This window comes from Carassius auratus, unplaced genomic scaffold (genome assembly GCF_003368295.1).
Source record: "Carassius auratus strain Wakin unplaced genomic scaffold, ASM336829v1 scaf_tig00216865, whole genome shotgun sequence".
NCBI classification, from domain to species: Eukaryota; Metazoa; Chordata; class Actinopteri; order Cypriniformes; family Cyprinidae; genus Carassius; species Carassius auratus.
In genome coordinates, this window is record NW_020528776.1 from 393,972 (window position 1) to 421,548 (window position 27,577).

The 27,577-nt window shown below is 39.1% G+C and overlaps 3 protein-coding genes across 3 annotated transcripts; 1 reads left to right on the top strand and 2 right to left on the bottom strand.

Moving 5' to 3' along the window:
- Positions 1-6,463: 6,463 nt before the first annotated feature.
- LOC113099136 (uncharacterized) lies at positions 6,464-12,117 on the bottom strand. Its single transcript, XM_026264226.1, has 7 exons — positions 12,014-12,117; positions 10,374-10,703; positions 9,698-9,822; positions 8,610-8,769; positions 7,442-7,771; positions 7,194-7,300; positions 6,464-6,989 (listed from the first exon to the last, which is right to left on the bottom strand). Exons 1-7 carry the CDS (start codon positions 12,057-12,059, stop codon positions 6,969-6,971), a joined length of 1,119 nt encoding a protein of 372 aa, XP_026120011.1. The 5' UTR covers positions 12,060-12,117; the 3' UTR covers positions 6,464-6,968.
- Positions 12,118-15,666: 3,549 nt separating this feature from the next.
- LOC113099149 (CD48 antigen-like) lies at positions 15,667-21,662 on the top strand. The gene is made up of 4 exons (XM_026264237.1): positions 15,667-15,808; positions 15,921-16,232; positions 16,353-16,444; positions 21,609-21,662. Exons 1-4 carry the CDS (start codon positions 15,667-15,669, stop codon positions 21,660-21,662), a joined length of 600 nt encoding a protein of 199 aa, XP_026120022.1.
- Positions 21,663-22,833: 1,171 nt separating this feature from the next.
- LOC113099150 (uncharacterized) lies at positions 22,834-26,697 on the bottom strand. Its single transcript, XM_026264238.1, has 4 exons — positions 26,508-26,697; positions 25,605-25,889; positions 23,167-23,484; positions 22,834-22,976 (listed from the first exon to the last, which is right to left on the bottom strand). The coding sequence occupies exons 1-4, from the start codon at positions 26,695-26,697 to the stop codon at positions 22,834-22,836; spliced, it is 936 nt and encodes a 311-aa protein (XP_026120023.1).
- Positions 26,698-27,577: the final 880 nt, after the last annotated feature.

Consider the following 27,577-nt stretch of genomic DNA (forward strand, 5'->3'; position numbering starts at 1 on the left):
CATTCCAGGGGCTAAATATCACGTTTGTTAATTACGGCAACAGTTTTAAACTATCCCAATTCACTTGGCAACAACTGGGCACCGATTCCGAGTATGGGTTACGAAATGTCACGACTTTCACTTTCACTTTCACAACAGTTCCTTCGCAGTTTTGGTGTCCTATAAACAAACATAGCTTGCATGCGCCCCCTTTTGTCGGCCGTCAACGTCACTTAATCTGAAAAGTTTTTTTTTTTTTTTTGGTGAACCAGTCAGACTTCTCACGCACAGTGTGTTGTGTATGTATGTATGTATGTATGTATGTATGTATGTATATGTATGTATGTATGTATGTATGTATATATATATATATATATATATATATATATATATATATATATATATATATATATATATATATATATATATATATACACACACACACACACACACACACAAAGACACATAATATATAATGTACATTATACATTATAGTTTAGAAGCAAATCTAAGATACTCACCAGAGAGAGAAGTTTCTTGTATAACGATTCTCGTCTATTGTTGGCAATCTGAGGTTAATAAGATCCAACATTTTTCAGTTAACGCTCAACCATCACTTCAACATCATTATCAGAGGAATTTATCAATGACTTGTGCAATGGGTCTAGTTATACAATGAAATTTACAGTTTCATTATTAAATTCTGTACTGACACCCAGCATTGCACACTGCATAAACAATTACATACAAGATGTACACGTGCTATTTGCTGATGATGACACAGATATTTCTGACGCTAGGGAACAGATTAAAACTTTTTTTACATTTCATTTTATGCAGTGCAGTATATAAAACTGAAGATCCACTGTTTGTATTAAATCTGTTTTTCAATGTACTTAATTTAGCTTCATTTGTCAGTTTGGAAATGAGGGATTGGTTCCATTTATCCCGTTCAGACAGGCCTATAAAACCAGTGAACACAAGATGTTGAAAATAAACCACAGGAACTGAGAACAAAGATTTTATCCTTATGACTTGCAACCAGTGAGCACAGAATCTTTATGTTAAAACACTTGATCCACATTTAACCATTGCAATTCAAAGTGAATGAAATTAAAAACTAAATAAAGGAACAAAAAAAACTAAACAAAAATGTCACGGTTCGTGAATGCACCGTCTCCAGCTGTAGTCATGTTACGTCATGTTGATTGTTTCATGTGGGTGTGGTCGCTGATCACTGATCAGCGGCAGGTGCGGCTAGTTCCCACAGACTATTTAACACCCTGTCTTTCGTTTCCTGTTTGTCTGATCGTTGTTTGTAGATCCTGGTGTTTGATGTCGTGTTCGTGTTGTTCCTGCCTTGCCTTGTCGCCGTTCTGTTCGGATCCTGTTGTCACGCTTGGAATACACTCACCTCTATTGGATTATCACCGCTGTCATCGTCGTTCAACGCACCCCACGTCTCAACTCACCAGTCTGTGCTGCCACCGTGGTTCCTGCGTTACTCTCCGACCTTTCATCATCATCATACTTCTAATAAACTTACTCGTACTTGCATTTGTCTCCTGTCCTCCATTAGCGCCGTTACAGAACGATCAGACCATCATGGAGGCAGCGAGTACTCAAGCTTCATCTCTGGAGGAATTTCTCAGCGCCAGTGTTCGGAGGATGGACTCCCAGGAGAGGACTCTTAATGACACTGGTCGCGCGGTCCAAGCCTTGGTGACGCAGGTGTCCGAGCTCACCCAGCAGTTCCATCTTCTTCGAGCGCCCACTGCGCCACCCACACCGCCCGCTCTCCCGGTACCACCAGTGACCACCTCCCAGCCGGAACCGCGTCTTCCTATCCCGGAAGCATACTCGGGTGAGCCCAGCTTTTGTAGAGCATTTCTAACCCGCTGTGATATGCATTTTGCCCTGCAACCCAGGACATTCGCCAACGAGAGGGCGAAAGTGGCGTTTGTGCTCACCTTACTCTCTGGGAGGGCGGCACTATGGGGGACGGCGGTGTGGGAGAACCAGGACCCATGCTGCGACTCGTTCCTGGCGCTCTCCGAAGAGATGAGGCTGGTCTTCGATCGGGCCGTCGCAGGACGGGAGGCGGCCAGGAGGCTGGCGGAGTTACGCCAGAGGGAGAGGTCCGTCTCAGACTTCTCCATCGAATTCAGAACCCTGGCGGCGGAGTGCCATTGGAACGAGGAGGCGCAGTGGGACATGTTCCTGCATGGGCTGGCTGACCGCGTCCAGAGGGAGATCTACGCCCTGGATCTGCCCCCCTCTCTTAATGGACTCATTGATCTAGTGTTACGGGTGGATGCCCGCCTCACTCGGATGGAGAGGAGGGGGCTGTTCAACACCCCATCCAGGGGCCCGGCAGACGGGCGATTCAGCGGCGGAGACGTGGTCAGCCCCACCTACGATCACGAGCCCATGCAGGTAGGGTGAGCTCGGCTTTCCCGGGAGGAGAAGGAGAGGCGGAGATCCCTGGGCCTTTGCATGTACTGCGGGGGAGCCGGACATCAAGCCCATACCTGTCCAGTAAAAGGCCAAGCCCGGTAGTATGCATGAGGCTACTATCGGGTGGGATCTCTGCCGAGAAGACCTCATCACCACCATCATCTACGCTCCTTCCGGTTAGACTGCGGTGGTCAGCACAGACACACCACTGTCAGGCACTGCTGGACTCTGGGGCAGAAGGTAACTTTATGGATCGTCACCTTGCACACAAGCTCCACATTCCCCTCAAAGCCCTGCCGCACCACATCACGGTCCATGCCCTCACTGGACAGCAACTCCCCACTATCTCTCACAGCACTGAGGAGATCACACTCATCACCTCTGGCAACCACTCCGAAACTATCTCATTTCACATCCTTGACTCTCCCCTGGCACCCATTGTCCTCGGGCACCCTTGGCTCCTTCTCCATAACCCCAAAGTAGACTGGTCCTCTAATTCCATCTTTTCTTGGTCTCGAAGGTGTCATGAGTCTTGTTTAGTGTCTGCTTGTCCGTCTGTGTCTGTGTTACAGGAGGAGGCGGTGGATTTATCTAACGTGCCCGCTGAGTACCTCCACCTGAAGGAAGTGTTCAGTAAGTCTCAAGCTGCTTCTCTTCCTCCGCATCGTCCTTACGACTGTGCCATAGAGTTATTGTCAGGTAAGTCTCCGCCTAAAGGCAAACTTTATTCACTTTCTGTGCCAGAGAGGGAGGCTATGGAGAAATATATTTCTGATTCTCTAGCTTCCAAATTCATCCGCCCTTCCTCTTCTCCTGCGGGGGCGGGGTTCTTTTTTGTGGGAAAGAAGGACGGATCACTGCGACCTTGTATTGATTACCGAGAGCTGAACAACATCACGGTAAAGAATACTTATCCTTTGCCGTTGATGTCTTCAGCCTTCGAGAGGTTGCAGGGAGCGTCTATTTTCACAAAACTGGACTTACACAATGCGTATCATTTGGTTCGGATCAGGGAGGGGGATGAATGGAAGACCGCGTTTAACACCCCCAGAGGGCACTTTGAATATTTGGTCATGCCCTTCGGGCTCTCCAACTCCCCAGGGGTCTTCCAGGCACTCGTCAACGACGTGCTGCGAGATATGATTGATCAGTTCATTTATGTCTACCTGGACGACATATTGATTTTTTCTTCTTCTCTCCAGGAACATGTGCAGCACGTCCGACGAGTGCTTCAGAGGTTGCTAGAGAATGGGCTTTTTGTCAAGGCGGAGAAATGCGAGTTTCATGCACAGTCTATTCCATTTTTGGGGTTTATCGTGTCGACTGAGGGAATACGCATGGATCCCGAGAAGGTTAGGGCTGTGGTAGAATGGCCAAGTCCAGATTCCCGTAAGGCCCTACAGAGGTTTCTGGGGTTCGCTAACTTCTACCGGCGTTTCATTCGCAATTTCAGCCAACTAGCCGCGCCTCTGACCGCCTTGACCTCCGCCAGGACTGCTTTCAGGTGGTCAAACACAGCAGAAGCTGCGTTTGCGAAACTGAAGAGCCGTTTCATTTCAGCTCCAATTCTCATTACCCCTGACGCCACACGGCAGTTCGTGGTGGAGGTCGATGCGTCAGAGGTGGGGGTAGGAGCGGTGTTATCCCAACGTTCTCCCTTAGACGACAAGGTCCACCCTTGCGCGTATTTTTCTTATCGTTTATCTCCTGCAGAGAGTAATTACGATATTGGTAACAGAGAATTGTTGGCAGTCAAGATGGCATTGGAGGAATGGCGACACTGGTTAGAAGGATCGGGGGTTCCTTTTATAGTATGGACTGACCACAAGAACTTAGAGTACATTAGCACCGCCAAAAGGTTGAACTCCAGGCAGGCTCGATGGGCACTTTTTTTCGGACGTTTTGATTTTACCATTTCGTACCGCCCGGGTTCCAAAAATATCAAACCCGATTCCTTGTCTCGTATTTTTGACCATTCCGAACGCCCGTCCACTCCCGAGTGTATTTTTCCTGAGACATTAGTGGTCTCCACTCTCACATGGGAGATCGAATCGAAGGTCAGAACGGCCTTAGAAGGGGTAACGCCTCCGCCTGGGTGCCCACCGAACCGCTTATTTGTGCCGGAGGGATTAAGGTCCAACGTTATCCAGTGGGGACATTGCTCTAATGTGGCTTGCCATCCAGGGGTTAACCGTACTAGATTTTTAGTCAAGCAACGATTCTGGTGGCCACTTATGGCTCGCGACATTCACGATTTTGTTTTGGCTTGCTCGGTATGTGCCACTGGTAAGGCTTCCAATCGGTCTCCGGATGGGTTACTCCAACCGCTGCCGGTACCTTCGAGACCCTGGTCCCATATCGCACTAGATTTTATTACCGCCCTCCCGCCCTCCCAGGGCAACACGGTTGTTTTAACCGTGGTGGACCGGTTCTCGAAGGCCGCCCATTTTATTCCTTTGGCCAAGTTGCCCTCAGCCAAGGAGACAGCGTTGACCGTCATAGACCACGTCTTTCGTTTACATGGCCTCCCGATAGACGTGGTTTCTGACAGGGGACCCCAATTTGTGTCTAAATTTTGGCGAGAATTCTGTAAATTACTAGGAGCGACTGTAAGTCTGTCCTCAGGGTTTCACCCCCAGAGCAATGGCCAGACCGAGAGAGCCAACCAAGATTTGGAAAGGGTGTTGCGATGTTTGGTCTCCAAGAATCCTTCCTCCTGGAGCCAACAATTGTCTATGGTGGAGTACGCCCACAATACCTTACCAGTATCGGCTACGGGCCTATCTCCTTTTGAGTGTAGTGTAGGGTACCAGCCACCAATTTTTCCCAGTATGGAATCCGAGGTTGCGGTCCCCTCCGTTCACGCCTTCGTCCAGAGGTGCCACCGCACTTGGACCAGAGCCCGCGAGACTCTACTCCAAGTGGGGGCGCGCACCAAGGCCAAAGCCGATCGCCACCGGTCTAGGCCTCCCGTATACGTCGTGGGTCAAAAGGTGTGGCTTTCTACTAAGAACATTCCTCTCCGTTCCGTTTCTAATAAACTGGCTCCCAAATTTATCGGCCCGTTTACTGTCACCAAGATCATTAGTCCGGTGACAGTCCGCCTCAAACTCCCTCCGACGTACAGGAGAATTCACCCCGCCTTTCATGTATCCAAAATAAAGCCTGTATTTCATTCTCCCATTAATCCGCCTACCCCGGTCCCTCCCCCGCCGCGTCTCGTAGATGGGGAGACCACTTATTTGGTTAATCGTATTCTGGACTCTAGAAGGAGGGGACGCGGATTTCAGTACTTGGTGGACTGGGAGGGTTACGGTCCGGAGGAGAGAAGTTGGGTACCTGCTAGGGACATCCTGGATCATTCCCTTATCGATGATTACAATCGACAGGTAAGAGATTCTGGGGACGCCAGGAGGCGTTCTTAGGAGGAGGGGTACTGTCACGGTTCGTGAATGCACCGTCTCCAGCTGTAGTCATGTTACGTCATGTTGATTGTTTCATGTGGGTGTGGTCGCTGATCACTGATCAGCGGCAGGTGCGGCTAGTTCCCACAGACTATTTAACACCCTGTCTTTCGTTTCCTGTTTGTCTGATCGTTGTTTGTAGATCCTGGTGTTTGATGTCGTGTTCGTGTTGTTCCTGCCTTGCCTTGTCGCCGTTCTGTTCGGATCCTGTTGTCACGCTTGGAATACACTCACCTCTATTGGATTATCACCGCTGTCATCGTCGTTCAACGCACCCCACGTCTCAACTCACCAGTCTGTGCTGCCACCGTGGTTCCTGCGTTACTCTCCGACCTTTCATCATCATCATACTTCTAATAAACTTACTCGTACTTGCATTTGTCTCCTGTCCTCCATTAGCGCCGTTACAAAAAATCCCTACAACATGAAAAAACACCCCACTGCAGAAAATATCTCACAGAATGTCACAGATTTACTGCCATAATTTCCATAAAACAGCTTCACTGTAGTGAGTCCATCATCAACAGCAATATTTGACAGAACATGCAGCACGCCATCCACACAGTTCTCTCTGACACCATAAAATAGTCTCAGTTTTGTCAGGTTTGATTTGGCTTTATTGTGTTTTTGTACATAGATCTATATGTATGAGCACCACATGCACATAAACTTTCATAAGAATGGAACAGAATTGATACTTTTCACCTTTCACAAATCCCCATGCAAATAAGATTAACAAATCCCCATGCAAATAAGATAAGAATTTTAAACTATGAAGAGAAAACATTTCCAAGCAACCAAACCCTGCTGGTTTACAATGAGAATATTTTTAACCTATTTAATCAGACAAAGTCTTGAACAGTTCTGCAACTTAAACATTTTAGACTACAGTGTTCCCTTTTTTTTCTAGTAGTCAAACATGAGGGGAAAATATGTGATATGTCAAAAATATAATCATATAAAAACTAATTAAAAGCTGATTATTATGTCATGCAAAGCCTAAGTTTTATACTGTTCCAGTGTTTACGAACTGTTGCTTCTCATCTTCATGCTGATCCTGTGAGTGATTCACTTTATATTCACTGAAACCTGTTATAAAAGTCAAAAGTATAACAATATTAAAACAACTATAAATAATAAGAAAATAGCAATTAATAAATAATAGTTATAATAGTCCTTTCAACAATTATCATACTTAAATTACACACAAAAAAAAATTAAACTTTTATTTATCACTTCTTTCAAAGACTAAATAATTTTTAGCTTGCTGTATGATTTGCATGAAATACTTACACCTTTGCCTTCGTTGCTTATAGTTCTTGCAGCAAAAAACACAGTTAAAGCCCAAACTACCAGACCGACACCAGCCCCATATATCCCTGAAGGAGCACCTGACTGAGCTGTAATGATAAAGAGAGACAGTCATTAATGAGAATGTATCTGATCTATAACAAACACTAGAAACATCAACACTATATAACCCATCTCACAAAGCACAAATCTAAATGAGACTTTCCATTTGAAAGGCTTGAAGTACTCACCACTGACAGTAACACTGAAGCTCTTCTCTATGGCATACGTGCTTTTGATGATCTTTATGTGATAAACTCCTGCGACATCAGTATCGAAGTTGCTGATTTTGAGATCTCCAGTTTTAATATCCAATTGCAGTTTGTTTGTAAATCTCACATCATGTTCATTATATATTATTCGTCCATTTTCTCTGTCAGTTTTTACTACAGAAGTGTTTTGGGGTCCGAACGTCCACTCGATCACATCGTCCCCTGTTATATTAGTAATGCGAGTCTGTAGAGTGACAGTATCTCCATCCCTCTCTGACATTTCCTTCACCCCGTTAGCACTAAACACACCTGGAAACAACCAAGAAAATCTTTTCAAATCTCTATTCTAATTCTATTCTTCAAAAAGTGTAGCTAGCTATATTGGTTTTCTATTCTATCGGTTTTCTTTTTTATTTATTATATAGTTAAAAATTATACATTTGCATATCATTGATCACTGCTCTTTTGTTGATTTTGATTGCTTCCATTGCTTTTATTTGCAAGTAGCTTTGGGTCAAAGTGTGTTTAAAATGTAAATGTAAAATTCTATTTAAATTAATTTTTGCTAGATTAAATTATTATTTTTTCTGTAAACATCAATTATATATATATATATATATATATATATATATATATATATATATATATATATATATATATATATATATATATAAGGCAGCAGTATTTCAAAAGCATCCACTTTATTGTAGCACAGATTGGTAATGTATTCATCCTCTAGGGGGCGCTTCAGGCTCAGAAATCCCTTCCAGTAGATTCTGAGAAAAATACACACTCAAACAGCACTGTTCTCTCTAAAGTTGGTAGATGGCCAGGTGTTTTATTTGGGTTGTTTTTATTTTAATACTGTTTAGATCTTTGAAAGTGTATAATATATAAGTGTTTAAAATATTTGTAAGTGTAAACATTTTAATGACTGGCACCAGAGAAACTACCCCACCCTACCTAAAAAAAAGCCTAAATAAATAATAATAATAATAATAATAATAATAATAATAATAATAATAATAATAATAATAAAGTCTTACCCTGTCTATATTCAATGTTGCTTAGCGTAGGTTTACTAGTAGTCTTTACAGAATTACATGACTCTAAAATTTAACATTTATAGAAAGTATAATCTACTCACCACTTATTTTAATACGTAATTTCCTGTGTAAAATCATGCTGATGGTGTTGGCCTCCACCTTATAAACTCCAGACTGATCTCTTCGAATGTTTCTGATGGTGAGATCTCGGGTCTTATCGTTCACATGAATGTTACTCCATCTCGAGTCAGCGCTGTTTAATCCATTAACTTGCTCGAGACCATCGATGGTTCCAACGTTTGTTTGTTAACGTTTACTGCATTCTTTTACTATTAAAACCCTAATCAACGCTGACAAGCATATGACATTAAGAAAGTCTGAAGTCTCAAGCTTCAATATTTATGGCCACAATTTCACAGCCCAAACCTCATTTTAATTCATACCAAGATATCGCAACAATACAGGTAACATTGAATCTGAGAGTTCTTAAGCATTTTAGTCCAATGACGATGACGGACAACATAATTATTCAAATATATGTGTAGTTTTAACCGCAAAATTAATAAATAACTTTGGTCCAAAAAGTGTTATTATAAGAGCAATATCGACTATAGACTAAATCAGCATTGTTTGTGTAGCATATTCCGAAATTAATTATAATTCCTGTCATTTCTACACAAAAGTATGCACTCTATGAGGTATAACAGAGGCATTATCTTGTTTGCTGGTCTCACATACAGATTACCCCGCCCTCTGCATTCTTTCTGCAGCGCTGATTGGTCAGTCATTCAGACCATTCTCAGAGTCAGAGTCACTCTGGATGCTCATAGTTGTACCTCATATTTAGTGGGGCCTCTTCAAATTCACATTATAGTCTGTTCACACTTGTGCCTTAAACGTGAACGCTTTTTAAGATGCTCTTGCACATTTTCATACATTAATTCCCAAATATATTTTATTTGAAAATTATGGATGATTGTGTTCTAGAAGGTTGAGTCTCTCTTACTCTTTTTCTGTATGAATATATTTAATTCTGACTACTTTACAACAAACGGACAACAATCATCTTTCTAGGGAGACTTCAGTTATGCCTGTAGTATAAAGAGTTCATGAAGTGTGACTGTTTTAGTTTGTGTAGGTCAGGTTTGTGTTTGAACTCAACCAGTGGGGGCGACAGTTAAAAGGTTAAGTTAGTGATACGGATGACTTGATCTTCAAACTTCCACACAATCTGATCAGATCCCTGTATTTCAGTAACACCAGTGTGTAGAGTGAGAGAATCTCCCTCCATCAGTGGCACTGACTTCACAACATCTGTCTCAACAAAAAACAAGTGGAGAACAGAACTGAATACTGCTAAACGATCATTTTCATACAATAACACTTGAAATATACATGTGCAAAGGACTCTGGGAAGGTTGGTATAACTACAGTTTTTTTTTTTCCTTTTTTTTTTTCTTTTTATTGCTTGTAAAATACAAAATTCCAGAAAGTGGTAAAACACACCTAATCTGTCTTTATTTTCTCTTAGAGTTAGAACGTACTTAAGAGTAACTTGTCATGTAGTTAAAAAAAGGTAACATAAATGCATTTAAAAAATAAATGAATTCAGTAAAATAAATTTATTAACACATGGAAACAGAGGCTTCTCTCTTTATAATGTTAACAAAAATAACAGACCTCACTGGATAATGTGAAGTATTTTTAAAGACTTATATTTTGCGATGAATTACCATTAGCACACTACACTCATTTTAGCCAGTTAATGCTGTTGTTTTTATCTCTTCACTTAATAAATAAGTGGATAAAAATAACCATTCCGCAGCATCTAAACTGTCCTCAGGTGACTGAAATGAGTTACTCACCATGAACAGTTACTTGAAATGTCTTCAATTTTGCATTCATGCTCTTTACGTCTACACTATAATGTCCAATGTGTTCAGTTCTGATGTTTGTGATGGTCAGAGATCCAGTCTGTTTGTCCAGCTTCAGTCTGTCTTTAAATATTGCACCGGGGCCATCATATGTAGAGGGATTTCCATCTGCTTCATTCATTCTAGCTATGATTTCATTACCAAACTTCCATATTATGTCAGTATCCTTCGGTACTTCAGTAACATCAGTGTGTAGAGTGACTGAATCTCCCTCCATCACTGATACGGACAACACTTCATCTGCTTCAACACCATACACACCTGAAGAACAAACAGAAACAAACAAATATATACAAACATACACAATTGTATTGTAATATTTGTGCTCTAAATACAGTATATTAATGACAGCAAGCTCTCAGGCAATATATTGTTTGTTAACAGCTCTATTCCTGTACTTGTACTTGGAAATGACAACATTACACTAGATATGTGACAATATAGTTTCACGAGTTTGAGCAGTTATCGACCCTTTTCATGGGATGGGATATTACGAGCTCATTTAAGGTCAGTCTCTGAACTAACTATATTCTTGCAGAATGTTACATGCTCTTGTGCAATGATAAATTACATTTTGTGTCTCAGTAAAATAAACACTAATCACTATAACAAATACAGCAAAAGAGATCCGTGTATTTGTTTATAATCTATTTATAATCTTATAATTCTCTATTTATAATAATCATAATCTAATCACCATAAAACTCTCAAAAAATCATTTTACTGAGCTTAACTCAGTCCCTTAATACACTTTTTTCTTTCTTTGTTCCTTTTTTTTTATTTCACATGGACACACTAAGACTGAAGAAGTGGCACTGGCACAATGATGCATTCATTTTATTCATTTTAAAATATTTCATATTTTACATTATGAAATAAACACTGGGGTTTGGGATGGCATAACATATTCTTCACAAGTAAAACTTGCAAAAACTGCCCAACCTAAACTGGCCTAATGTTGCAAATACAGGTTGCAACAGCAACAATTGCCATAATTATAAGCTTGATGGTAGTTTATGGAAAATATGCATACTTTTATAGGCCGTGCCCTGAATGAGAGAGACAGTAACTCAACCGGGCTCAAGTCCAAAAAAAAACTGACTTACTGATTGAGAGAGTGACTAATTTTTGTTTTTCTGTTCTCTTTCGTTTAAATAGCACACGCGTTCGAGTTGCAGACAGTTTTCATGTAAAATAGTAACACTCAGAATATTACATACCGCCAGCGCCCTCTAGTGTTCACTACTAAACACGCACACGTGCACAAACAGCTTACTCCAAAAACACCCTTAAAGCAGGGAGAGGCAGCGTGGGTCCTGGAGTGCAGCTGTCCTGCAGAGTTTAGCTCTAACCCTAATCAAACACATGCTAATCAATCAAGGTCTCCAGGATTACTAAGGCTACAGAGAAGTGTTTTATTATTATTATTATTATTATTATTATTATTATTATTATTATTATTATTATTATAACTGGAGCTAAATCCTGCAAGACATAGGCAGTAGTAGTAACAGGATTTATATTGAAAACGAAAATGTTAAATTAATATAACAAATACATTTTTTACTCACCGTTCACGAGTAATAAAACCCAAAAAATGAAGGTATTATTCATCATACTGATGTCGCTTCTGATCGCGTCTGAACTACAACAGCATTGATTCAGTGAACTGATGATGGACTTATCAAACCTTCCAAGTCACGTGGTTTCTCCAGAAAGCGGGTGTGTCGCGTCATTGCTATTTCGAAATATTCCAAAGAGAATCTTGACTAGACCGACATTATGAAATCCTTTTTTATGCGAGGTTTGTGATCTGCTGCATATTATTAGCCACTAGATGGTGGTAAATGTGGAAAGTTTTGTCGAAATAAAATATATATATATATATATATATATATATATATATATATATATATATATATATATATAGGCTATATATACATATATATATATATATATATATATATATATATATATATATATATATATATATATATATATATATAATAAGACAACACATTACATTCAAATTTGTTCATGAAATGTTTTTATTTCTACTATATTGGTTTAACAGAAAGTTCCATATAGATTCAATTCCCCACCCATTCCCACAAAAGAGAAAGTAGCCTGTCACCGTCTGATTGTTTTAAGTGAGAGAAAAAAAAGAAGAGATAAGCACAACAGTAAAATTTTAAAATTAAACAACATTAAGGTTCACTTTGCATCTGGCAAGTGAGAAACTCTGCAGGATATGGCCGTAGGTGTTCACTCACAGAATAGTGCGTGTAATTAAAAGCAAAGAGAAGCCAGAGGAAGAGAGGACAATCAAGAGAAAAAGAAAGTGTGAACTATTTGTTTGAGCGTGTAGTGTTTATGAAGGCCTTCTTACATGAATCTCATCCCCTCAAAACAGCTGTACTTTAGGAATAAAAACACTTACTACAGTTTGCATTGAATGCTTTTGAGGCTCTAGCAGCTCAGTTTCTGAGTCAAAGTGAAACCTGCTGTGGTTTAATTCACATCAGTTAAGTGGAAAACTGAATCAGATGAATGTGGCTTCTGTTGAGTGGACAAACGTCTTGCTCCTTTTGCATGTGTGCGGTTGATTTACGTGCAAAAACAAGAGATTATTTTCCTTCAAGACAAACACTTTCCTTCCACTCAAAACAGAAAGGCTACATTATAAGTGAATGCATAAACAGTTAGATTAGATATCCATCAAACAAAATTCATGCATTGGTATGCATTTGTGGTTCTAAAAGGTTAAGGGGTATAAAGCCAGACTTCACAGAAGTTGGCTGAAGATTTTTTTTTTAGGATCTGCTTGTCTCATCGCAGGTAGTCTCAGCCTCAGACATCACGCCCACCGATTGCATGATGGCACACAAAAGTGGAAACGCTTCAGGAGTGTCGAAGTCCTCATCAGATTTGTTGAATTCTACAGGATTTCCGCGAGACGTGTGTGTCGTGTTCTTTAAAGTTCTGCCTGGAAACAAAGATAACGTGGCACCAAACCCCCTCACGAAAGAAGAAATACTAGTGTTTACAACTGTGTCAACGAGCGCTTATCAGGATCAACTAAATGCAGGATTTTCAAAAGTATGTGAAATATTTAAAGTTGGCGGCATAGAATCTTTAAAATATGTCCAAGAGTTTACACACCGGACTGTTATTGTGGCGACATTTCCATGCCTCGAAATGTGATGATGAATGAAACAAACTGATTGGATGTTTGAAATGTCGAAAGCTACCTTAGATTCCAAACCTTCAGTCTGATGACTTCACCGCAGGTTATCTAGGCCACACACCCTATTTAAAGGGGGCATAACACACACGGTGTCACCCAATCTCATGTTAATCTTTTGTACCTTTATCCTTCACATCTTCAAAATATCTTTAGTTTTATCATATTTATGAAAGAAAGACACAGCTTTGTGATTCTCTCTGGAAAAAGCTGAGCTCCTGGAGGTGCGCCATGGGCAAAGCATGTTGATGGGCACAGTCTGCTCTTGCTCTGGTCAACGCATGCGCAGCCGTGTTTTTCCGGGAGAAATGCCCATATTAGGAGTTCCACCCTTGTCTACGTCATGAAGCACCGTGATTGAAACTTGTCATACATTCAAATAGTTTTATGAAACTTTGTACATGCTTAACTTGAGAATCCAACTCTTTAACGGTGCAAACAACTCTGAATGCATGGAACAGCATTGTACACCCCCCCCCCCCCCAAAGATAATGAAACAGTGTTAAAAGCCCTTGCTATGTGTACCACGTTTTAGCTAACTGAGACTTGTAATAGCACTTATATATCAGTGCTTTTTTTGTTGTTTTGATTGCTTCCATTGTCCTCATTTGTACGTTTTTTTTTTTTTTTTTTTGGATAAAAGCGTCTACTAAATGACTAAATGTAAATGTAAACATGTCATTCTGTCTTGAAATTGACATCAGTTTTTTTTTTTTTTTTTTTTTCAGAGCTCATCAGCCACTAAATGACCTCAAACGAAGATCTTTTTTTTTTGGTTCTGTTGTTTATTTCCTCTGATTTTGTTCTGTTGTTTTTTTCCTCCTCTGATTGGTGAGTAATAAATGTAGGCTATTCATGGCCTTAGTGTTAGCACATAAGCCAAAATGGTTGAAATAATTAAATTAGCTAAATATTTAGGTTTACTTTTACATATACATATAATTCTGATCTCCAGCCTCTGAGACCAAAAAAATAAAGAAATAATATTCCCGTTTAGCGATGCAGGGAGATTCTTTCACTCTCCGTACTGGTCTCACTGAAATACAGAACAATACGATCGAGTGGCGGCGGTGCTTTAGATCGAGCAGAACTCGTATAATCAAAATAGAGGTGGTTTCTTAGACAAGATCACGATATTCAGAGACAGACTGCTGATCAAAACACAGATTTTGGTAATGACAGATCTCCAATGTGCACACAATAAATAGCCTACATTGAAACAAAGTAGTGAATGCATAAACAGTCAGATTTGATTTTAAACAAACTAAATGCGCTTAGTTTGTCCATTAAGATACTTAGCCTACTGCTAGCTGTGTGTAACAAATCTCTACTCTTTAAATCGCTATTAAATATATATATCAGGAACAAAGCTTGTTACTGTGGAAACAATTTTATGGTGGCTAGAGATATGAAGCAAGATGTGAAACTGAACCACAAACCCAGTTGTTGCTGACATGTTAATGCCTAATCACACGCGCTTGAGGTTTTTTGTCTCTCTCTCTGTGAGTGGGTGGAGTTTTTATCTCCATGTCTCACTGCAAGTTATCTACACACAGTACTATTTAAGATCAAGAAACATTGCGATTCTGTTGTATTTCATGCAGTGTTTTTTTTTTTCTTACGTTAACGGATCTGCCACTGAAAAGATCTTAAACTCCTTGAGAAAATGATTCACAAGCTTGTTTTGTTCTGTTTATGTATTCTACCTCTGATTGGTGTGTTATAAATGTATTTATGGACAGATGAGCTAATAATATATATAAACGTTTAAACATTTAACATTACACGTTTAACATTAACATTTAATTTTGATCTCTAGGCGCTGCAGATGAGATCGTTTCAGCGATGGAGGGAGAGTCGTTCACTCTCCGAACTGGTTTTACTGAAAGACAGGCCAATCAAGACATCGAGTGGAGGTTTGGATCGAACAGAACTCGTTTTACCAGAATAAAGTCAGGAAACATCCCATCCACGAGTAATATGGTATTCAGAGACAGACTGCTGCTCGACAGACAGACTGGAGATCTCACCATCACAAACATCAATAATGAACACACTGGAGTTTATGAACTAAATGATAATGTTGCAAATAAGGTCTTAAAATTCATTGTCACTGTTTATGGTGAGTATTACAGATGCAAACAGTATTTCATTTTATATTAACTACTGTCAGTTGTGCTTATTCTTGGATTTATATATTTTTGTATTTGTATATTTGTATATTTACTCTCCAGCTCCTGTGCCTGTTCCTGTCATCACCAGATACTCTCCTCAGTGTTCATCATCATCATCATCACCATCATCATCATCAGAGTTGAAAAGTGTGCTGTTGTGTTCAGTGGTGAATGTGAGTCACGTGACTCTCTCCTGGTACAAAGGAAACAGTTTATTGTCCAGCATCAATGAGTCTGATTTCAGGATCAGTCTCTCTCTTCCTCTGGAGGTGGAATATCAGGATATAAACACCTACAGCTGTGTGATTAACAATCCTGTCAGCAACCAGACCACACATCTGGACATCGATCAACTCTGTCAGACATGTTCAGGTAACAGTGGTGATATCAGTGAAACTTTTTTTCGCAGTGTTCACTGTAAGAGGAGACATGTCAAAGTCCATTTGAAAGAAATTAATGCAGTTTTAAAAGAAGTATCTATTCTTTCTACAGACTGTGACTACTACTGGAGTCTAACGGCTGAAGCTGTGATCCGATTGGTCGTCTCTGCTGTGGTGGGAGTGGCTGCTGTTGCTGCTGTTGTTGTACTAGTTTATGACATCAGATCCAGAAGAGCTGGACTAGAGTGGAAATTCACTAAACAGTAAGGTACCTTGTATTATAAAACAAGAATAAACAATATGTTTATTTCGGTCACTTCCATTGGTTCAAAACATTATATATCAGTCTATTCCATGATCTCCAGTCTGGTATAGAAAATGAAATCCTGATCTTGACCAACTCCTATTATCAGTTTGATTGATTGTTTTAAATTTTTGATTGATTGTTTTTAATGTTAAATTGTTTGAAAATAAGATTTTAGTTATTTTTTTCTGTCCTGTTTTTTTTTAAGCTTGTCTGGTCAAGAAAACTGGCAATAAAATGTTTTATTTGGAAGATGATTTTTTGTAAATTTTTTGCTATTGACTGTTTAAATGTGGAGTTTTGTGTATTTTGTGTGTGTGAGAGATAGGGTCACACAGTGGAGTCAGCTTTCTTAACTGTTTGTGGCTTGTATATACTGCAATACTGCATATGAGCTTCATCACAGGGTCTGTCACGCTCCTTTCGGGCTTTAAAGGATGATAAAACTAAGGATATTATACTGTCTTTACATTTATTTTGAAAGATGAAGTTCGCGATTATGTAAAGGTGCGTTACATTTCTGATGAGTGCTTGCAGTGTTCAGCCAATCACAATACACTGGGTCAGCTGGCCAATCAGAGCAGACTGCGCTTTTCAGAAGAAGGGACTTTGTAGAAAATGGTGTGTTTGAGAGGGGGGGGGGCATAGACGACCTACTATAATGTACAGTATTAGAAAAATAATATATTTTTTGAACATTAAAGCATGTCAACATATTGTTACTCCAAATACACAAAACAATGATCTTTAAAAAAGCATCATATGACCCCTTTAAATAATCAACATTCAAATTAATTTATTTAAATAAAGAGACATAAGTACATTAAATAAGTTCACACAATCACACATTACATCTCTCTCTCTCTCTCTCTCTCTATTTCTCTATCTCTTCCTCTCTCTCCATCACATAAAAACCTCAAACTTTTTTTTTTATTTCAACATATTGTCATATTTTGTCTTTTGAAATCCATTTCAAAAGATTATGTAAGCTGTTTAGAAATAGTTAAACTTTCACCTTTATTGAGTTTATGGCGTCCGTTTGGTAAGTAAAAACTGTACACATTATTCAAGTTTAATCATTGTAAGCTTCAAATACCTATTTGATTGTGTTTTATTAATGACCAGTCACTGGTCGCGATCTCATGGAGAAATTATGTACACTGCAGAAATTAACCTTGAGCAAAATAATAATAATAATAATAATAATAATAATAATAATAATAATAATAATAATAATAATTAGCTTACAGACTAAAATCTTTCAGCGGTTTAAGAGGGAAGAAGCTCTTCTCCCTGTGGGAAGAAGCTGTTCCTCTGCCTAAATGCTCTAGCAAAAAAATAAAAATAACTAAAAATAAAACAACAACAACAACAACAAAAGCTTTGTGATAAAGAAGTAATAATATTTTGAGTTTTATCAGTGGAGTGTAGTTTTATTAATCGAGCATCACAAGCTTTCAATACCACTGATCACAACATGAAATGATTTGCACTTGGCACCGTGTTTTTCCTCCAGAGGGCACATGGAGGCTCAGAAATAAAAATTATGTCGGCCACATTCAAATAATAATTTTTTTTTTTTTTTTTTTTGCAATAACTGCTGAAGCTTTTGTCACAGTACATGCTATTATCACAATATTGAAATAAGTTGCAAAAAGTCTTATCATAACTTTTTTTTCTAACCACAAAAAGAACTGAACATTTAAATACAATAAAACAATACAAAACATGTATAAAGTAAACACATTTTTCAAACAGATTAACACTTTACAAATGGTCTCATATTAGTTAACCTTAGCTCGGGTTCATAAAATAATACAGTTAATAACTATAAGATTACTTAATGCTTTGGAAGAACTTTTCATTGACAGTTTATTTGAACTAATGAATGAACTAATACTAACTAATGGAGACTTGAAGTGTGACTGAACAATAAAGAATCAAAACATTTTCAAACATTATCTAGGTCATGATGTAGTCAGATTAAAATATAAAAAAAGTTTGAAAATAAATAATCTATTAAAGGGTTAGTTCACCCAAAAATGAAAATTATGTCATTAACCCTCTGGAGTCGATTAACGGGTATACGCGTTATGAGTACTTTTCTCCTGATAACCCCAAAAATAAACTTAAAGGTCCCCTTCTTCGTGATTCCATGTTTTAAACTTTAGTTAGTGTGTAATGTTGTTGTTAGAGTATAAATAATATCTGTACAATTCTAAAGCTCAAAATTTAATGCCAAGCGAGATATTTTATTTAACAGAATTCACCTACAAAAAACGACCCGTTTGGACTACATCCCTCTAATTCCTGCAGTAATGACGTCACTAAAACAGTTTTTTGACTAACCTCCGCCCACATGAATTCACAAAAAGGTGGGCGTGGCCTTGTTGCACTCCGACGGAGAAGAAGGAAGAGCTGTGTTTGTGTTTGTCGCCATTGAAACGCTGTTATTTTCATCTCAGAGTCCAATCATCTTTGTTTGGGCTTCCCAGGGACGCTGTACTTGGAGATTAATGGTTACAATTTATGTTTAACTCGGTTCCCGAAAATTATAATCCACATGTAAAACTATGTGCAGCACATTTTGCTGAGGACAACTTCCTCAATCTCAATCAGTTTAATGCCGGATTCGCACAAAGATTATTCTTGAAAGATGGAGCAGTTCCCTCTTTGTCTGGAGAAGGCGTTGTTTATGGACCACAACCGGTAAGTGTATTTTATTATTTAAATTGGTGTGTTTAACAGTTTCTGTAATTTATTACACAAAGGGCAACACTGTTTAGCTTTGTTAACTAGATGTAAGGGCTGTGCAAAAAAAAAAAAACGAATGTGATTTTCATGCGCATCTCGTCAATAAAAACGCTCCTGTGATTATAAGTTACCAGGAGGGCCGCGTTCGCTCAGCTGCTGTCGAATCACAGCACAGGTACCGCTGGCCCAATCAGAACTCGTTACGTATTTCTGAAGGAGGGACTTTATAGAAGAGGGAAGTCATCAGCCCGTTTTTATGACAGTGAAAACAGCGGTATACAGATAGGTGAATTGTGTGAAAAACACTGTGTTTTTTACATGCGAAACATGAACATATGTTATATTGCACACCGTAAACACAATCAAAGCTTCAAAAAAGCGCGAAAAACGGGACCTTTAAATTACACTTTCAGTTTTAATCGTACAGATAAGAGCAATACATCAATCGAATCTGTAAAGAGTTTACTTATTTTTTTGGATACAGACATAATAACAACAAAACTTTGTGCATTTATAAAATAAAGATAACAACCAAGGTGTGCTGTCTGCAGCCTTGGTCTGCGGTGATCTTCATTTACAAACACGTCATTAAAATGAACTGTAACTCTGTGAATACTCAACGAAGATACATGAGAGATATCTAGAAAGCCTGACATGTCTACTTTTAAACTAAATAAGTGCTGCTGAAAACAGATATTCTGTGATAAAGTAATCCATATGAAAACAACGCGATGTCCGTTTTCACGTCGCTCTTCATTATCTTCTAATCCGACCACGCCCCGCGCTGAACGCTCTATTCAGATTCTAATGTTTCAAACTGAAGCGCACAGCTTGAATATGCCCACACAAAAGAAAAAGCAGCAAGACTATTCTTCAAGTTTTTTTATTTTACTGTTTGCTTCGCGATGAGAGGAATAAGACATAATTCACCCCAAAAAGATGTGATATGGTTGAGGATTTGAGAAATGGATTTCCTCTGAAAAAAAAGAATGAAGCACTTTATTCAGCAGAGATCATAAACATTATATACTTGTACTAGTTTTCGCATAACGTGTAAACATTTTACTAGTTAGACTTTTTCCAAAGACTTTTTCCAAACTATAATTCCTGACTAAATGTATAATCAAGTGAAATATTATGAAGTTTCAATAACAATATACAATACTACCATTCAAAAGCTTGATGTAAATAATATAAATGTAACAAATTTAGGGTGTTGCCTAGTGGCTACATTTATGCTGTTCATTTAGCGTAATTTGCTGTCAGAGAGTGAATGTGCACTTTCATTCAGTTCGTCTCCTTTTACTTGTTCCACCATGTGCTTCTCAGCAGAATTTGTCGTCGTACCAAAAGTGAGCATGCTAGTGCATGCCAGGGCCAGTAGTATTTCCACTGTCACTTCCTTTGGGCCAACTTCCAAGGTTTTCTTTTTTGGCTCAGAAAATACTTTGGGACAAAGCACAGGGGCTTAAATTTTGTCTCACAGTTAGGAGGGACAATAAACATAAAATGTTTGTTTACATCCACTTACATCTGCATTTGGTCCTCTTTCTGATGTTTGCTGAGGGATGCTCTGGCATTTGGTCTTTATATTGACGTTCGCTGGTGGACATTCGGAGGACTTTCGTCCGAGCCAGTTTGCGAGTGTCGCTATTTCGTTCCTCAACCTCCATAACTTTCCATAACACCCTAGCAAACATTTAGACATTTAAAAACAGTTGGAAAGACATTCCACCGACACTTCCTGTCATGAAAATTAAACCAAGGTCTTTGACATTTTGGATGTGTAACTATTTAACAAATCTACCCCAATTGCTTTTCTCAGTGGGTTCCTCTGTAAAAATAAATAAATAAATAAATAAATAGTAACAAAAAATAATGTACTGGCAGGTAAAATAAGCATTTTTTTCAGCGGGGGTCACTTAAAACTGCAGACATGAAAAACAACCCAGAATTTCCATATATGCCAAAGTGGGCCAACTGAGTCTTGAGTAGGGTAACCATACATCTTCTTTTCCCAGGACATATCCTCTTTTTGGACCTAAAAAAATGTGTCCAGTCGGGATTTGTTAAATTGCCCAAAATGTTTGGGTTTCCGGTTTTGAAAGTGAAAGTAAAAGTTATGTGACATACAGCCAAGTATGGTGACCCAAAATTGGAAGTTGTGCTCTGCATTTAACCCAACCAAAGTGCAAACACACAGCAGTAAACACACCTGGAGCAGTGGGCAGCCAATTTATGCTGAGGTGCCCAGGGAGCAGTTGGGTGTTTGGTGCCTTTCTCATGGGCTCCTCATTTGTGGTTTTGAAGGTGGAGAAAGTGCTGTACAGTTACTCCCCCCATCTAAAATTCCTGCTGGCCTGAGACTCGAACTCACAACTTTTGGATTACAAATTTGGAGTCCAAATCTGTAACCATTAGGCCACAACTTCCCCTTCTGCTTTCTACAGTCACCATTATGTGTGCATTTTTGCCCTGCACAGGACTGTTTTCTTAAACCCGCTCCCAATTTCTGACCATCATCAACTTTCTAATGTTAAATATAATTTTTGCACATCAGGGAGCCGCTATCAATATGCGGTGTCAATATATTTTGGATGCCAGGTTGCCAAATCTGCATTTTTTTTGGCAGGTTGATTTTCCCCCGTAGGTTGAAGGTTTAAAATATTGCATTTGATCAAAAATTCAAGTTTTGTGAAAAAACGTTGAATGTGAAATAGGCCCTATAGTATTTTAGTTATGTAAATGTTTTGAGTTTCAATATTTGATACTGTCATTGCACTACTTTGGGGGCTACTTCAGCCCCCCTCAAACACAACAACACAATCCATCCACACTGTTCACTCTGGCACCATAAACATAGTCTCAATTTTATCAAGTTTGATTGGCTTTATTCTGTATTTGTACATAGATCTGTATAAGCACTGGATAAACAATCTTTCACATGAATGGCATCCCAAGAACCCTTACAATTAAACTAAAACACATATTTCAAGAAAGTGAAAATTTTTGAAATATGTTGATTTATTTCAAATTTTCTTTTTTTTTGTTCTGGTAGTCAAGCATGAGACAAAAAAATCAAAATATGTCAAAATTTATCCATAAAACAAACAAATTAAAACTGATTGGCATGTCATGCAAGGCCGAAGTTTATCTTGTTACAGTGATTATGAACTGTTGTTTCTCTTCATTTTTTCCATGCTGATTCTGAGAGTGATTCACTTTATTTTCACTGAAATCTGTTATAAAACAGAAAGAATCACAGTAAAAAAACAATAAACAATAAGAAAATAGCAATGAATAAATAATAGTTTTAATAATAATAATAATAATAATAATAATAAGTTCCCCTGCACTTATGTTCTTCTTCACTACACTTACAATAGGGAAATAAATCATCTGTTATCCTTTCAACAGTAATTATACTTAAATTAAAAACAGAAAACTTTCTCAGCTACAGTGTGTAGAAACAAACAAATGGAAAGAAGAATCTCAACTTTGCATTTTCTTTTAAATACATTAATATATTTTAGCTCTAACTGTATGAGTTGACTGTAATACTTACACCTTTGATTTCGTTGTCCACAAATCTTTCAGCAAAAAACACAGTTACAGCCCAAACTACCAGACCAACACCAGCACCATATATCCCTGAAGGAGCACCTGACTGAGGTCGAGCTGTAATGATAAAGAGAGACAGTCATTAATGAGAATGTGTCTGATCTATAACAAACACTAGAAACATCAGCACTATAAACATATAACAAAAATGCATAGCTTTCGCAGAGTTCAAAGTTAACCAAGGCATTTATTTTTTTTATTTACAACATAAACAGAATTTCTGCACAAAAATATTTTATGTACTCACTCTTGACAGTAACTCTGATGGACCTCTGTAAGGTGTATTCACTGTTGCTCATGTGTAGATGATAATCTCCAGAGTCTGTGGTTTTGGAGTCACCAATAGTGAGATCTCCAGTCTTACGATGAAGATATAGTCTGCCACCGTATCTCAGATCATCTTCATCTCTAGGTCCAAATATATTGTCACCTTTATTGATTTCAGCCACAATATTACCTCCAGTCTTCCACAGTATCAGATCATATCCCTGTATTTCAAGAACACCAGTATCTAGATTGACAGGATCTCTCTCCATCACTGATACTGTCTTCCCACCAACTGTCACAGAAACAAACACATATGAATAGTTTTTCTTTAGAGATAACAAAAGAACAGATGGCTCTCTAGGAAAAAAAATAACCCTGACACTCTTTTTTTCAGACTCTAATTAATGTGTGGTAGAGGCACTGAATTACAAAATTAGTAATGCAACTAAATTAGCATATTTGTTTATAGTGGTCATTGGCTACTGAAAGTAGCAATTTAACATGTACCAAATTACATGTTAAAAAAATTAATAATAATAAAAAAAATTCATAAGACATCAGACCTCATCCTTTCAGATGATATATAGAAGGTTTTTTTTTTTTAAAAACTTGAATTGTCATGGTTTGGTGCACGAGAGAACGAGCATGAACGAAGATGAAGATGACATACAAAGTCTTTAATAATCCACAGAGAGGGTAATCCACAGAGAGAAGGCATGAACGCACGTACACATACACTCAATACCGGACAACCAAAGACTGAAAAGAAAACAATTTATGTGGGGACATTAATGAGGATAATGAATGACACACCTGAACATAATGACATAATCAAGGGAAGACAGAAACTAGGTCATACTGAGCACATGGGTAATGAAAACAGTTCTAGGGTGTGATAGCTCGTCCCCCTACTGGAAAGCACAACCCCGCACCATGGAGAATGAAGGAGACAGTGTGGTTGCCAAAGGGCTGGCAGGAAAACAGTGGAGGTTTGGGCAAAGGTAGGAGGATGACCAAAAGAGTCCATAGTGCTGATGATGGAGGGAAGCAGAGCAGGAGGAGGAGGCAGGTGAGACCCAGGCCTCAGCCATGATAGCAGCCCAAGGTGGAGCCGATGGAGAGAGGAGCAATGGTGGAGGAAGGGCTGACAACTCCAGCGGCTGACCGACAGTGGCGGAGCAGGTGGAGGAAGAGCCCAAAGCAAAGATGGAGAGCCGATGAGCCAGGGTGACACGAGGATCTGGAGGGCCAGGTGGAGCAGATGGGGCCAGTGACTGAGGCGGAGGCAGGGATCCAGAAGGCCACAATGGAGCCGGAGCAACAGAGGACTGAGGTGGAGCTGGAGGGAAGGAGGAGCCTGACAGAGCCTTAGGGACGGAGGGACAAGGTGGAGCCAGAGGAGTGGAGTCCTGAGGAGGCTGATGGTTGATAACAGACCAAGATGGATGCAGAGGGATGAGTGAGGCAGGTGGAGCTGGTGTGCTGAAAAGCCACTGTGGAGAGGATGGAGCTAGAAGCCATGGTGGAGCCGCTTGGTCGAATGCCCAAGGCGGAGTCTGGAGGCAGAGACAAGGGATCCTGTACACAGATGGTGGGCTGAGGGTGAACAGAGGTGCTGACAGGTGACTGCGGTGTCAACAAGAGAGGGAGGGTGGGTGGGAAATCCAGACTGCCATACAGTTCCAGGCGGACAGAGAGTTTGATTAAAGACTAGGGGAAGAGGGGGCATGTCGGGCTCAGGCTTGGGCTCCGTGCAGCAGGCAGATGGCGGGCTGGGTTCTGGGTGTGGAGTGGTAATGGTGAGCTGCTCCTCGGTGAGGCTGATGGTGAATGGTGATTTGTTGCTCACCAGTACCCATTCCACAAAAGTGGCAAATGAGTCCCGAGGTCTACCTCCAGACAGCAGCGCCATGCACTCTTCATTGAGGCTTATCAGGAAGAACGTGCAGAGGCTGCTGTCTAACTTGCTGGAGTGGTTGGTGATCTCTGTGAAGATCGCCGTGTGGAACTCAAGGGGCATCCCTCCCTGTTCCAGCAGTAGTAGGAGGAAATCAGGGTGATGTCCATGTTAAATGAGGGGAAGTAAATGCTTTAAATAATCCATGAGTGAAAAAAAAAACTGAGAAAAACAGACACAAAACGGAGAGGAGGGGCGCCGCAACTTTAACTTTTCGGGTCCGGTATTCTGTCACTTTTGGTGCACGAGGGAACGAATGAGAATGAAGATGAAGAAAAAAGATAGTTAATAATCCACAGAGAGAAGGCATAAACACACGTACACATAGACGTAAACTCAATACAGGACAAGCAAAGACTGGACAGAATAAAACTTATAACGGGAACGTTAAAGAGGATAATGAATGACACGTCTGAACATAATGACATAATCAAGGAAAGACAGAAACATGTTCTACTCACCAACAACAGCAATATAGTATTTTCTGTGCAAGACCATGCTGATGGTGTTGATCTCCACTGTATAAACTCCAGTTTGTTCGCTTCGGATGTTGCTGAAGACGAGGTCTTGGGTCTGATCCTTCAGATGAATGTTTCTCCATTGTGTCTCATCAGGGCTATTTAAGTAAGCAATAGGGATGACTTGATCTTCAAACTTCCACACAATCTGATCAGATCCCTGTACTTTAACACCATTGTGTAGAGTGAGAGAATCTCCCTCCATCACATACACTGACTCCACAACATCTGTCTCAACAACAAACACATGTGGAGAGCAAACAGAAGATTGAGCTTACAATGCTGTAATTTCCACACAGTCACACTTTGAAGTTATTTTTCTGTTGTGAGAATATATTGAAACACCATATGCATTTCAGATTCAGCTCTTCAGATATACACTCAATTTTCTAAACAACTGATGATGATTTGGAACGATGTGTAAAATATGTAGAAATAGATGTGTATTAAGTTATTTTCTATTGTATTTCTAGTGTCACATTTAAATTTAATACACCAATCTACCTTTCAAACAGATTTCAACATAGCCTCACATATGATTGTTAATTTTCCACAAAAAGAGGCTTTTGATTTTTTATAGAATGAACAAATCTCCCTAAAAGTATATCCTCATGTGGTTAAAGATAAAGATGAAATAATACAATAAGAATGAAATAAATAATTATTTTGGATATATCAATTGGAAACATTTGGTCATCAACATTTTTTTTTTTAAATTTATATTTTATTATATAGTTTATATAAAAATAGCAAACCTAATAATACTAGCATAACCCATAATGTTTAAAATTGTAATAATTCCGCAGCATCTAAACTGTCCTCAGGTGACTGAAATGAGTTACTCACCATGAACAGTAACTTGAAATGTCTTCAGTTTTGCAGTTATGCTCCTGATGTCTACACTATAACGTCCAATGTGTTCAGTTCTGATGTTTGTGATGGTCAGAGATCCAGTCTGTTTGTCCAGCTTCAGTCTGTCTTTGAATATTGCACCGGGGCCATCACATGTAGAGGGATTTGCACCTGCTTCATTCATTTTAGCAATGATTTCATTACCAAACTTCCATATTATCTTACTATCCCTTGGTATTTCAGTATCATCAGTATGTAGAGTGACTGAATCTCCCTCCATCACTGATACTGACTTCACTTCTGCATTAACACCAAACACACCTGAAGAACAAACAGAAACAGATTATACTTTTATTGTGTATGTGATTAATCTTTTGACCTAAATTTGTTGCATTGTGTCTCTTGAAATTTAAGCCTAATATGACTTGTAATTTCTACAAGGCATGCAAATCATAAAATCACAAGATATTTTTTCAATTATGTATTCAGATTTTTATTCTGAGGAATGGAAAAAGAATCTGGGTTTAGCCTATGCTAATGGATATTGAATGACTGAACAGAACTTAGCTGACCAGGAAGGATGTGTCACATGGACACACTTTAACAAATGGCTCAATTCATACATATTATCTGCTGTTTAATGGAAAATACTTCTTATTTATTTAACGATTTATGGGGGTTGACTATGGGGGTTTGAGGTGGCTTAACTATTCTGAACAAGCAGGCTAAAATTAGCAAAAACAAGTGAAACCCACCCAATAGGTTGGCCTTATGTTACAAAGACAGGCTGCAACAATGGCCATAATTATGAGCTTGATGGTATGGCAAAAAAGGCAAGAGTTTTATTAGACCTTGCCGCACCCTGAATGAGAGCGACTGTAAAACAAAGTCTAAAGTCCAATAGATAGACTGACGGACTGACTGAGACGGTGTCATATTTCTGTTTTTCAGTTCTGTTTTAAAGCACTGCATGCTTTCGTGTTGCAGCCATCTTTCAAGTAAAATAGTAACGCTCAGAATATTACAGTCCGTCAGCGCCCTCTACAGTTTATACGTTCACATAC

Excerpts from the sequence above, each read along its gene's own strand:
- LOC113099149 (XM_026264237.1), top strand. The coding sequence starts at position 15,667 with ATGGTATTCAGAGACAGACTGCTGCTCGACAGACAGACTGGAGATCTC. Across the intron at positions 15,809-15,920 it reads ATTCATTGTCACTGTTTATG|CTCCTGTGCCTGTTCCTGTC; the intron begins GTGAGTATTACA and ends TTTACTCTCCAG. Across the intron at positions 16,445-21,608 it reads CTGCTGTTGCTGCTGTTGTT|GTGGAGAAAGTGCTGTACAG; the intron begins GTACTAGTTTAT and ends GTGGTTTTGAAG.
- LOC113099150 (XM_026264238.1), bottom strand. The coding sequence starts at position 26,697 with ATGAATGAAGCAGGTGCAAATCCCTCTACATGTGATGGCCCCGGTGCA. Across the intron at positions 23,485-25,604 it reads ATACTATATTGCTGTTGTTG|TGACAGTTGGTGGGAAGACA; the intron begins GTGAGTAGAACA and ends TGTTTGTTTCTG. Across the intron at positions 22,977-23,166 it reads CATCAGAGTTACTGTCAAGA|CTCGACCTCAGTCAGGTGCT; the intron begins GTGAGTACATAA and ends TTATCATTACAG.
- LOC113099136 (XM_026264226.1), bottom strand. The coding sequence starts at position 12,059 with ATGATGAATAATACCTTCATTTTTTGGGTTTTATTACTCGTGAACG. Across the intron at positions 9,823-10,373 it reads ATTTCAAGTAACTGTTCATG|ATGTTGTGAAGTCAGTGCCA; the intron begins GTGAGTAACTCA and ends TTGTTGAGACAG. Across the intron at positions 7,772-8,609 it reads ATTACGTATTAAAATAAGTG|GTGTGTTTAGTGCTAACGGG; the intron begins GTGAGTAGATTA and ends GGTTGTTTCCAG.